This window comes from Pelodiscus sinensis, chromosome 2 (genome assembly GCF_049634645.1).
Source record: "Pelodiscus sinensis isolate JC-2024 chromosome 2, ASM4963464v1, whole genome shotgun sequence".
Lineage (NCBI taxonomy): Eukaryota > Metazoa > Chordata > Testudines > Trionychidae > Pelodiscus > Pelodiscus sinensis.
Window position 1 is genome coordinate 240,423,427 of NC_134712.1, and position 13,238 is coordinate 240,436,664.

The window sequence follows — 13,238 nt, forward strand, 5'->3', positions numbered from 1 at the left end:
GCTCCGGGCTTAGTCCAAGGTGGGAGATTGGGGTCCAGAAGGTGCTTCAAGGTGCAAGCTCTATGAAGGAGTTTGGGTGCAGGGGGCTCTGGTTGGGCACCGTTTAACTGGGGGACTGGACTTGGTGACCTCCTGAAGTCTCTTCCAGCCCTAGGATTCTATGATGCTATGAACTGAGACAGCTTCTGGACGGTGGAGCAGTGGAATTAAGGCAGGCTTACTCCTGCCCTGACCCTGCACCACTCCTGAAAGCAGCTGGCATGTGCAGCAATGGCTTCATGGCACCAGGTGCTGCCCCATATCTACAGGCACTGAGCCCAGAGCTTCTACTGGCCACAGTTCCCTGTTGTTTATAAATGGGAGCTACAGGCAAGGATAGCAGGCAAGGATAGCATGTGGAAATCCCCTTGCTCTTTCTCAGGGGCTGCAGGGATATGCCAGCCACTTCCAGGAGCAGCAGTTACCACAGGGATAATTACTCCAGCCATGACAGGTTAGGTATTTTAGAACTCGCTACTCAAAATTACATTGAAGCTTAAGAGAGAATTGAAAATTATGAAATGCTCAGATCAGTCAAACACCAAAAATAATCTACTTTGCAAGCAGTACAAGGAGTAACAACAACCCCTCCCCCATATGTGTTGGGTCGGACAATGTGTGTTTGTGAGTGTGTGAGACATTTGCATTGCCAAACTCCCTCCATCCCCTTCGCTGTGTGTGGAGATAGTGTACAGAAGTGGGGGGAGGAGGGATACTCTGACATCAGCACCCCACCTTTCCATCCTACACTCTGCACAGCAAGCAGGAGGCTCCCAAGGGCACAGCTCCAAGGCAGAGGGCAGGAGCAGCATGATAATGGGTGGAGGGGCAACTGAAGTGCCAGCGCTTGAGAGCTTCCTGGCCAAACCAGTCAGGATCCCCTGTCAGAGGCTTCAAGATCTACCAGTAGATTCTGATCTGTTGGTTGGTCACCACTGAAATAAGTCAATGACACTGAGCTTTTACTGAGAATAAGTAGGATCAAAGGTGACCTATTGGACACCAATTGTCTTTCAGATTATGGGGAGCTAATTACACTAGCTATATTTATGAAATACTAAATTAATATAGTAGCATGAGGGAAGTACCAATGAAAGCTAATGAATTTCTTTGAGCAGTAGCTCAAGGTGTGAGTGTAGAAATAGTGTTTGGGTTGAGTGGAGAGATTTTTGTATAAAGATAGCAATTTTTTGTTTTTAATTTTTGACAGTAAATATTAAAATATAATTAAATAGAAATGCCATTTGTGTGGCAAGAGCTAGTGTGTGCGGAAGCTTTGATTTTGCTGTACAAAGGTACCTTAATACTGCCAAATAGTAGAAAAAAGTTTAACCGTTTTTTACAAAGATTTTAGTGCTGGGGAATTGGATCTGAAAAATCACAGGTATGAAATAATTTATTTTAGGCGCTGTTAACACTACAGCAGTGATCGATGCTCTGAGATTGAGTTACTAATCATTGATTTAGCAGCTTTAGTGAAGACCTGCCAGATCGATCACAGATTGCTCTGCAGTCAACCCTTTTACTGTACCTCCCATGAGAAGAGTAAGGTTCTCTGGTAGACCCCTCAGTAACTCGACTTAAATTACATCGACTCCACCTACAATATTCATGTAGCTGGAGTTACATACCTTTGGTCAAATTCCTGCGGTAGTGTAGACATAGGCTTAGTTTTTGAACAAAAAGTTAGGATTATTTTAATCTTAAACAACTTCAGCTGTACTAAGTATAATTCTTTAAAGCATCTGTACTTTTGGTTCCAAGACAAGGTTGCAGGGAAATTCTTCTAATTCTGGTTCAAGAGAGATGTATTTTGTTATTAACTCACCTTTACCACATGATTTGTTTTGATAAAAGTAGAGTATATGGTAAGTTGTAAAATTTGACTCTTGGGCGTTGGACATCAAAATTTGTCACTTGCAGATATACCACTGAGACTGCCTAAATGAATTTGCTTTTGATGCAGTAACAAATCACTGAAGTAATGCATTATAATGGAGACTTGCTGTAACCATGACATAGCAGATCTTCAGAAACAATGAAGAGTCCTCCATGACATGTTGAAGACTATGGCCTTAGTCTTTAAGGTGCCACATAACTCCCAGTTATTTTGTAAATACAGACTAACATGGGTACCCCTCTGACAGCATCAACAGCTTTCATAGTGGTAATATCAATCCTACTTTCCCAATTAATTGATTTAATTTAAGTAAGTGTCTTAGTTAATCGGTGAAGCAATAAAAGTGCTATGAATTGAAGTGTTTAAGACTGAGATGCAATGTATTGAGTTTTAGTAGAATTATGGATTAGAATTATGACTATAATTTCTTTATATCTTCTTACAAGTAAATGTCTCATTAATGAACAACCAGAGGTGATAAGAAAAAAAGTTGGACAATTTTGATATTTACCCTGATATTTTTAGTTATTGAAGAGATACTGGGAAAGAATTTGTTTCCAGAATATAATATTTCAATAGCCACATCACTACTATAGAAAAAGAATAAAGCTGGGACTTTTTTTTTATATGAAAAGAGAAAAAAATTGCCTTTAGCTATTAGTTTTCCTGAATCCAAAGAGACGGGTGGAGCAGGATCAAAAATACTTACATGATCAAAGTTATTGGCTCTGAAGGTATCCTTACCTATGTAAGAAAGATGAAAGGTAGTGTTTTTATTGCACGCTAGTAACAGTGTAATTTTGAACTAATTGGTGTTGAACTGCCAATCACCTGGGGGAATGCAAATAGATACTCTTACAGTTTCCTTTGAGGTACTGAAATCTTATGTTGGGGCTGGAAGAAAAACAGAATAATACTGTTAAATTGACCTTAAATGAGCTGCTTTGTGGTTTTCTTGGAGAATCCCTTCTAATTTTTCATAACTAGTCCAAACAAGTTTTGTCTACCAATTTGATTTATTGGCTAGACAATGCTGACATTGAACTTTGTTCATGTTTGAAATAAATTAATATGTTCGTAGAGCTTTAAATGTTTAGCTGCATCCTCATCAAATAGTATTTTGACTGATAAAAAACTTTTCCTTACTGTCTCCTCTGTAAAATATTATTCTTTTGTAGAATAACTAATTACTTGCCATCATTTTTAAGGATAAATTTGCAAGAGCTGTGTCGTATGGATGACTCCTATTCTCTATAGGAGTATGGCCTAATGCAGCTACCATTGACATTGATGGAAAGACTCTCATTCTTGTTAATGGAAGCTGTATTGAGCCCTAAAATTCTGTATTTAAAAAAATAAAAATATGTAGCTCTTGAATAGAAAGTTTTCCCAATGATCTCCAAATACATTGCAAAGAATGAAAGTATCAAGTGCTAATTTTAAGTTTCGTCCAAAAAATTAATGGGGCCTGGATTTCAGCCTTAAAGTCAGAATTTTTCTATTGACTTCATTGGAGCAAGGATTTCGCAGTAAAAGTACATAACTGATTAGTAGTGTACTTTACAAAGTACACTGCACACTTTCTTCGAAATAAACTATTCCAGAAGAAATACTTTGAAATAGCACATCTACACTACAGGGAAGCCCCAAAGTTAGTTTGAGGCAGGCTTCCCTAACGTGGACATGCTGCCTTGATTTAGAGCCCCAAGAGGCACTAGGGAGCAAGTAGTTTGAATGGCCCTGGGGAAGAGCTATTTCAAAATAGCATGAGGAGAGTGTCAACACTATAGCTATTTCGAAGTAGCTATTTTGGAATAGACATTATTCCTAGTGGAATGAGATTTATAGAAGTTAGAGTAAACTGTCCATGATTTTAAAATTATTTCAAAATAACGGAATTGCTATGTAAATGCTCACATTATTTTGAAATAACAGTGCTGTGTAGACCCACCCCAAGAGAATAAGGCCGTTTTAGACCTCTCAAACCAACACTTCCAGAGCATGCAGCAAAATAAAGCATTACAAAACTAAAGAGAATTATAAAATTAAAAAACTTTATTGTAAGAGTGCATTGGAAATATGAGAAATTAGATTCTTATAATTTGCATAATTCTGGAAATCTAGAATAAAGAGAAGACAGATTTGTACCAAAATACCTTTTATAGGTCTTATTTATCATTCAGCGCCTATTATGCTTTTAGTGGAGTCAGTGGCTACGTCTAGACTGCATTCCTCTCTTGAAAGAGGAATGCAAATGAAGGACATTGAAAATGCAAATACAGTGCAGATTTACAAATCTCATGCTTCATTTGCATAATCACATCTGAGTGCTTTTTTGAAAAAGGGTTTCTCAAAAAGAAATGCAGTCTAGACAGGGGTCTTTCGAAAAAAACCCTTTTTCAAAAGAACCTTTAAACCTCATTTTTTCAGGAGTAAGAGTTCTTTTGAAAAAGGGTGTTTTTTTTTTAAAGAACCCCATCTAGACTGCATTTTTTTCAAAAACAACAACAACCCTTTTTCGAAAAAGCTCTTAGATGTGATTATGCAAATGAAGCGCGAGATTTGTAAATCCGCACTTCATTTGCATTTTTTATGTCCTTCATTTGCATTCCTCTTTCGAGAGAGGAATTCAGTCTAGACATAGCTTTTGTGACTTCCAGATACACCCATGTAATGCTCAGTGATGTCAATGGGAGTTTATGCATATGCAAAAAATAGCACTGGGCTTCTTGCTAAGGGATAAAATGAATTTAAATTTAAATTTCATTATATCGCAGTAAATACAAAATTTGAGGTTGAAAAAAGCATGTTAATTTAAAGCAGAAGTTGAACTTTTTCCAAAAGAAAATTACTGATTGAAATACATATTTGGATAAATGCTTAACCACATTGAAATTAAGCCAAATCAATATTCAGTATGTTTTGAAATTGTGTTCTCACAAGGTGTATCAGATATCACAGTGATGGGCATGATATAAGAATCAGAATAGTATGTAGAAAATGAGTGAGGTTGCATTTGGAATGTTCTGCATAGTTCTGATTTCCAAATTCTGGGTGGAGTAGACAAGATACTTACCATAGCAAGATCTGTCTGTCTAATCATTAGTGTGAAATGTGTGACTAAGTTTTGTTCATAGAGATCTTTGGGAGTATAATGGTCTGTTTCCTACTTCACCTTCTGGAGGGGCATAAGATCATTGGATTATTCAGGAAGTGGATGGGGGGAATGAGTTTAGTAGTAGCTTACTGCCCTCTCCCCTAGCACTTACTTACACTGGCAACCAGTATTCTTGTTTGTTTGCCATCAGGAATAGAATGATTTCAGTGTTTTGACTTATGGGAATTGGAATGTAAATTTTTTTATTCTATTTTCTAATTTTAATATTCAGAATATAAAGGTTGAAATACTGTGGTGACAAACAGTGTTCCCTCTTAGCTGCAGGGCAGCATAGCTTTAAAGGTGATTAATCCACCCTGCTCAGTCAGTCATCTCCATACATGGAGCCCTGAGCCTCTGACTGGGCAGGGCTGATTAATCACCCAGGAAGTTGTGCAGCTCAGAGGGAACACTGGTGACAAGTATGGTATTAAAACCAAGAGAGAGATAAATGACAGAACTACTGCTTTTGTTTGTTTGTTTGTTTGTTTTTGGGAGGGCAACTTTTCATAAAAAATGGATCAAGGAATACAAATACAAGAAATGATCTGTAGACAGATCATGAAGTACTGCATAAATAGTTCTAACATAAGCCCCAGTTATGCTGTTAAATGCAGAACCAACAAGTGAGAATGAACTTGAACAAAGGAAGGCAGGTCACTAAAATTATATAAATATTTATTTTTATAGAAAATACTTATGAAGGGAATCAACTATGAATGGTCCTTTTAGGACCGTTGTTGTTGTTTTTTACTTTTGACATCTTTGGTTAAAAATATTGTGAGGATACAAAATAATTGAAGGAAAATTTAGACTAATACTTTAAATGTCTTCTTTGCACAAATATAAGGAATTCCATTGATAGCACAGTTCAGTTTTGGAAAGGGCTATATGTGAAGTTGCTGGCTGTTGATGGTTCATAAAATCATAGTTGCTCTCTGTTGCCAATGCTCCTTGAACACAAAGGCAAGGAAACCTCTCTCTCTCATTTTGAAATAGATATTCCTTAAAATGACTATGGTCACTTGGTCAGTCAGTAACTTATAGGCAGAAATCCACTTTATCTACAAACATTGTTGTAGAAAGGCCCTACAATATATTCAGACACACCAGAGATTGTATTTCAGTATTTGAATAAGGGTATATCACAATGTATTAAGACAACAGCACTATGCAGTCTTGCTGGATATCAAGCCAGTGTTCCATAATTTTTGGTTCTGTGCAACACCATTCAACATCCTCTACTTCTCTCTCTCCTTCCCTCTATGGCTGCTTAAGGATATAGATAGGGTTTCCAGCAGATTGCTCTGTGGTGCCTTTGGTTGGGAAGACACCTCCTGCTTAACAAAATAAGAGTACTTCCAATCAAACCTATGTTTTATGGAAACTATTTGTAATCTCCCAAAGAGACACTTGCAGTTCTAGAATCAAAGGGTAAGTATTGCTGCTGTAAGATGATTGCTTATAAATGAGATCTAAATGGTGTTTTAATAGTTTCCCTTGTGGGAATATTAGTAATCTGAAAAAATAAAATCCCTTGTCTTTGCCTCTGAACAGGTGTGTCTTCTACCATGGAGTACAATACAGTGGAGCTGAAACAGGAACTTGAAAATGTGAAGAGCATGAAAAAAAAATTAGGTAATATAGCTTTTCTTTTGTATAGTTTCATGTAGTTGGCATTTTTAATAAGAAGCCTGCTTTAGAGTGTCAGATAAAACTTGTTAATGTATGTGTGCCAGAATTATTTGCAGTTGACTGAAATCAATTGTTTTCTAAACTTATGTTTGTAATGAACTTCTTTGAGCTTCTATTAATAGATAAGATAACACATGGTAATGGCACTTCATTAGAAAGATGTTTAACAAAATAAATTGGAAAATGAAATGGGAATTTTTGGTTTTGCTTTTTATATTTTTGTAGAAAGATGTATTAAAATATCACTTCTAATACAGAGATACAGTTCAAACACCATAGCATCTAGTTCATCATTTGCATGCCTTTGATCATTTGGGATTAGTGGGGCACGGTCTTCCCCTATATTTTTTAAATGAGTGATTTAACCAAGATTTTTTTTACAAAAGTAAAATTCTTTATTTTTAGAACTGCTGCCATTTCGTATCTTTGTCAGAAGTGTCATTCTTTAAATGCAATGTTTGCTACTTAAAATGGACATTTTCCAAGGTGCCCTATAGCAGCCAAGATTGCAGTTATTACTTTTTTAAGTGTAGGGAAATACTACTCAAGTATCTGGGATACTGCAGTAAGTAAATGTTAACTTTTAGACTAAATGCTGATTTCTGGTATCTAATTTTTAAATTAGTCCTAGGTTTATATACTGACTAATGTAAAACAGCAAGAGCAGGAGTATTATTTAGTATAAATGACTGTAATATAAGACCCTATTTCATTCTCTATTATTGCAGATCTCACAATATTAGGCTTCCACTGCAACTTAACTAGGTCTACTCTAGCTTTTCCAATTTATAGCTATTCATAAAGATCCATTACCTTTCTGCCATTTTCCATGTCTTGTCTGCAACTCAGCCATAATTATTTGTGAAGATCATTCCATGATTCAAATAGGGCCTTAGTGTAATGTCTTTTTCTTTTTGGGTTGTATGAAGATCTACATACACAGCTTACATTCCTTGTAATAGCCCAGGATTTACTGTAATACCACTCTTGCAGAACCCTGATAGCGTACGGAGGGATGTGAGGAAGTAATTTAAATTTCAAGTATGTGACAAGGTGTGCAGTACAAAGTAAAACTTTGTAAAACTACACCAATGCCAGAAAAACGCCAGTATAATTTAACTATCACCTTGATGTGTAACTGTGAGCATTAGCCAGGGATAAAAATAAAACCTGATTTACAAGAGCTCCACATAGTCCTCCTTTAATGGGGCTCCATGATGGTTTTGACATCCTGATTTTTGTACTGCTCTGTGTTATACTTGAATGTAGATATTCTGTCAACTGATTGTTGCCAAATGGGGTAGATGCCGGGGCTTTTTTAAGAAGGTTACCTACAATTTTTACAGATTTATGTTCTTTGTTAAGACTGCTCAAATTATGGCACTAAGTTTTCTTTATTCCCCGTGAAAAGAACGGCGGAAAAAAGCTTCTGCATGGGAGAGGAATTTAGTGTATCCAGCTGTTATGATATTGCTGCTTATTGAGACGGTAAGAATTTCTTTTTTTTTCAGTATGTAGAATCTTCTCAGTTATTTGCAGCTAATTTTAATAGCTTTGAGTAAGATTTATGTTAAACCATATGAAATCTGTTTGTTTCCCTCCTCAACTTTTCTTCACAAATATATTGATGGTTAATTTTCACCAGATCACATAATGTTAGACATTTGTTTAAATGTTAACCTTTAGAATTGACAGAATGTCTGTACTTCTTTATAGTCCATCTCAGTCCTCTTAGTTGCCTGCAACATTCTTTGCCTGTTAATCGATGAGACTGCAATGCCAAAGGGATCAAGGGTAATGTAAACTTAATTTCCTTTATTATTTTGAAAATATTGGGGACATGATCAGAAGACTTTCTTGTAAAAATTCTAAGGAGAGATTGCACTTTGATAGCTTTAAAAACACTGTATTTCATACCTGAGATTGATGTTCTGGGTTGAGTCCTCCAAATTAAAAATATGCCTAACTTTATCCAAATGAGTAACCTTATTGACCTCTCAATAGAATGAAGCCCAGTCATAGGGAAGAAAAACATGGGTAAATAGTGTGCCACCAGAAAACTGAGGCGGGTATCTTTTTTTGGTGTTTTGTATTTTTGAATAGTGGACTAGTAGTAGGTTTTTATGGGAAAATAATCCATTAAAAAACCTGTTCATTTCCCCTGCCAATATCCTTCAGTATTTTCATATCTGTTTTTACACATGAAATACAAATTTTACACTTTTACAATACTTTCTCTGAAGAAAATAAGTGAGCTCATTGTTAGCATTAATTGTGATATTATTTTTGTTGGTGTTGGTGGTTAATACTTTTTTCCTGCATAAATACAGTTTGACATTGTAGTTGACATCTATACAAAGGTATTTAGTAGAAGCTGCTGTTCTGTTGCTAATACTACATACAGTGAAAAGAGTCTGGTTTTAGGGAGTGGAAATGTATATAAATATAATATATGATATAGATGTTACATATGTAAATCATAATGCCAGAAACCAAGTTGTTTTCCCATCTTATTAAAATGCATTCCTTAAATTTCAGAAGGGTAGCTATGTTAATCTGTCTCTAGAAAAATCAATGAGGAGTCCTGTGACACATTAAAGCCTAACAAATTATATGGGCGTAAGTTTTCTGATGAAGAGGGCTCCAGCCCACAAAAGCTTACCCAAATATATTTGTTCGTCTCTAAGTTGCCACAGGACTCCTCATTGTTTTTACTTAAATACGAATTCTAGCTAGTGTAATAACAAAGCATTTGAGCCTAAATTGAGATTGTCTTGAATTTATAGAGTTGTCAAAAAATATTTAATTTTATAATGGTACTCGTTGTCTGTTATAGCATCTTCCAGTCAAGGATTTTTTAGTTTTGCTAGGGACAAAAAGTTAACTTTTTATACACTTAATACTTGTATCTCATTGAAGTATGCAAAGTATTTTTCTCCTTGTAGGGGCCTGGAATAGGAAATGCCTCCCTATCCACTTTTGGTTTTGTGGGAGCAGCACTTGAAATCATTTTGATTTTGTATCCTTTCTTTAAGTAAGAATTCTGTCTGTTAACAAGTATTCTGTCTAGTTTTCTGGGACACTGGTAATTTACTAAGACACTTGCCTCGAAAGAAGAAAGAGACAGGTCAGTCCTTCTCAAGCACTTGAAGTGTTTTTGTTTTTTCTTTGGTTCTTAAGACTTTTAGGAGACTGCTAAGAACTTGAGTGAAATTTGCATTCCTTGGAGGTTCTTTTTTCCTTGATTCTCACAGCTATCTCATGGTATCCTCTGTCGTCGGCTTCTATAGCCTTCGCTTTTTTGGAAATTTCACTCCCAGGAAGGATGACACAACTATGACAAAGGTAAGGTAAAGTCTGAGGTAGTGTTGCTTCTCCCCTCCCCCTTTTTTTGCCACCCAAGACAAACTGGCTCTTTTAGTTAGTAATTGCCCTGAATGGCTCATTTGCAGTGATCATTATTTGTTTGTAAGCTGTGTAAACACAAACTGGAAGATTTTCAAAATGCTGAATGAGTGGGAAAAAGGATGTGCTCTGTTGAGTTTGGATGGCATCCATTCATTTGTAAAAAGCCTGGAATAGCAGAGCTTGTTAACTAGCTATAGAAAAACTAGTGAAAGGACTTTTTTTCCCAAAGGAAACGTATTGCTAATGAGTAACTTTGATTGTGCTAACTGTACTTCAGGGAGCTTGTTTGAAATCTGAAGAACTTGGTTGCAACAAGTAATACAAAGTAATTCAAATTTGAGTAATTAAAGTAAGACTGAGGAGTTCTATTCAGCAACATTTTGCAGTCTGAGTCTAGTTTGACTTTCCACAATTTGGCATTGGTTTTAGAATAACAAATTCTTTTACCTAATACTGAGACACATGCAGAGATTTCTGACAAAATATTCCCACAATCTGACAAGAGGGGGAAGCTCAATAAGCAGGAGGCAGGGTTTGGATTTAATTAAATATTAGTGTATTCTAGTATTTAAGAAATTCCTTCTCAAATATAGCATGATATTTTAATCTTGCCAGGAATTCTTGAAAGTGGGAAAGTGCGTGAAGGCATAGAACATCTCTAATGAATAGCAGTGTGTGTGTGCATGCGTGAGTGTCCTAATGTCTGCTCAGCTTTCATTTACAATACATTAAGAATAGTTTAGAAAAAATAAAATATAAATAAATTGCAAGGTAGAAACTTTTGTACCTTAAACAGGTATTTAATTTACTGTTAATTGTTCTAGAACTAGAGCTGAACAAACTGCTTTCAGGAAACACAGGTTCAGCTTCTATAAAACTGCAGACAAATCTAACCTTGCTGAACTGTTTGTTTGTGCTGGTTGTTTAAATTTACCAACAAAAACTCAGTGGAAAGAAAACATTTAGTTTTTTAGCCTTTTTTATAATTGGGTTCTAATTTGGCAAGCAGTTAAAATATGCTTAATTTTACACAAAGGCCATCCCAAAGCCAGTGTAAAGATTCATATGCATAAAAGTAAGCGCATAAAGTGTTAGCAGAATTCGGGCCTAAGTTATCAAGTGAAAGACAGTTGGCTTTAATTTATGCAGTCGCTATTTTTTTATGAAATACTTTGATGAACATGTTTATAGATTAAAATGTATATTAAACTTGTTTGTTTATATCTTTATCTGCTGGTTTTAATAAATATTTGACCTTTTCTGTTGTTAGAGGTAAAATTTTTGTGAATACCAGTTATTGGAGATACCTAGCAGAAGCAAGAACAAATTAATGGTTCATAATCTAAAGTAAAATTATATTTCTAAGTCTAATCTACAGGATGTGGCTTTTAGAAATCATTCTTTCAGATATTTCTTATAGCAAAAAACCTATTTTGATGGGGGTATTCTTGTTCAAAATAGATAATTGGAAACTGTGTGTCAATCTTGGTGCTCAGCTCTGCTTTGCCAGTGATGTCAAGAACACTGGGTAAGTTTAATACAAATATTTCAGTATCATAACAGCAACATATTTTACTGTGAGATATGTATTCATAATGTATTTAAGCAGGCATGTAAATGAAATTGATCCAGGAAAAGTCAGACTGTGGAAATATATCAACATTTTCATGGTGTTGCACAAGAACTATACACGACTTCATCCTTGTACTTTGTCAGTCTTTGCTTAAAGCAAACTTATACATTTCTTTAAATCACACAACACCCCAAGATTGGTAGAACACAATTCTTAATGGATAATATCAATGTTTGTTTCTAAGCATTTTTTTCAATTTTTACATATTTGAAATTTTCACAGTTGCAAGAGATTGAGGGGAGTCAGACAACAATTATTTAATGATAGTAGATGTTAAGATTCAAAAAGTTTATTTTATAATTAGAATTTATAATTAAAACATAAATTGTCCATGTTACATCAAAATATACAAAATAATATCCTAAAATCAAACCCTACTACATTTGCAAGCAACATTTTGTTTTGTTTTGTGTAACTTTCTGTTACTATTGATAGAGGTGTTTTTTTTTCTTGTGTGTGTGTATGATAATATTGATGTTTACCATCATTTACTGGTAAAAAGGTAATCCCTTTCAAGCCTACATATCAAATAGCAGGAATCACACATTTTCTAGAAAATACAGTAAAACTCCAATAGTCTGGCATCCAATTGTACGGCACTCCTGATAGTCCAGCATCAAAATGTGAAGAGCCTAGTGAGTGAGCTTCTGCAAAAAACGAGTCACAAGGCAGCAGCAGCTGAACCAAGTGATGAAAAGGATAAAAAAGGGTTAAAAAAACTAAAATATTACAGTATACTGTATACAGTATGTACAATAAAAAGGGTTAAAAACACTTTACTGTATACAGTGTGTGTGTGTGTGTGTGTGTGTGTGTGTGTGTAATCTCCAGTTTATAGTACCTCCTGATAGTCTGGCATATCCAATAATCCGGCACCACCTAGGTCCCAAAGGTTCTGGATTATTGAAAGTCTACTGTACATAGATTTTTCAAATGATATTCAAAAGATCATGGTTTGCTTTAAAATGGATTTAAGGAATATTTTAAAGGGCTTTAGTGAAAAGAAAGCAAGAAAAAATGGTCTAAAATCATTGCTGGCTTAGTATTTTATAGAAACTAAATAATACTATTGTTCTTGAAGGTAAACTTGCAGACAGTAAAAAGAAAACAGTTTTGAAAACTTTTGAAAGAAATTATGGTTATTTTGTGTCCATCTTAAAATTGGTTTTTATTTTATATAAAATTGTGCAGTTCATATAGATGTCATAAGTGCATGGATGATGCAGCAACTTAATGCCTTGAGCATAAAAGCTTATGAAGTGATAAACACACTTCATGTATTTAGCATTTTTTATAGCAATAAGAGAACTATTGTTTTTATTAAAATATTTCTGCATATGATTCTTGCCTCTTTAGGTTAATATGTTAAAGGCTAAACTTTGGAATATTGGTGGGGAAAATAAACC

General features: G+C 35.1%; 1 protein-coding gene across 4 annotated transcripts in view; it reads left to right on the forward strand.

Annotated features, from left to right (window-relative positions):
• Nucleotides 1–13,238, forward strand: part of LMBR1 (limb development membrane protein 1) — a 139,585-nt gene that overhangs the window by 109,300 nt on the left and 17,047 nt on the right. For all 4 annotated transcript variants that reach the window (XM_006129337.4, XM_006129336.4, XM_025187879.2 and 1 more), the window contains 6 exons: nucleotides 6,654–6,734; nucleotides 8,203–8,279; nucleotides 8,508–8,585; nucleotides 9,737–9,810; nucleotides 10,046–10,136; nucleotides 11,661–11,727. In XM_006129337.4, the coding sequence (XP_006129399.2) occupies nucleotides 6,654–6,734; nucleotides 8,203–8,279; nucleotides 8,508–8,585; nucleotides 9,737–9,810; nucleotides 10,046–10,136; nucleotides 11,661–11,727 (468 nt within the window). The remainder of the gene's footprint in view (nucleotides 1–6,653; nucleotides 6,735–8,202; nucleotides 8,280–8,507; nucleotides 8,586–9,736; nucleotides 9,811–10,045; nucleotides 10,137–11,660; nucleotides 11,728–13,238) is intronic.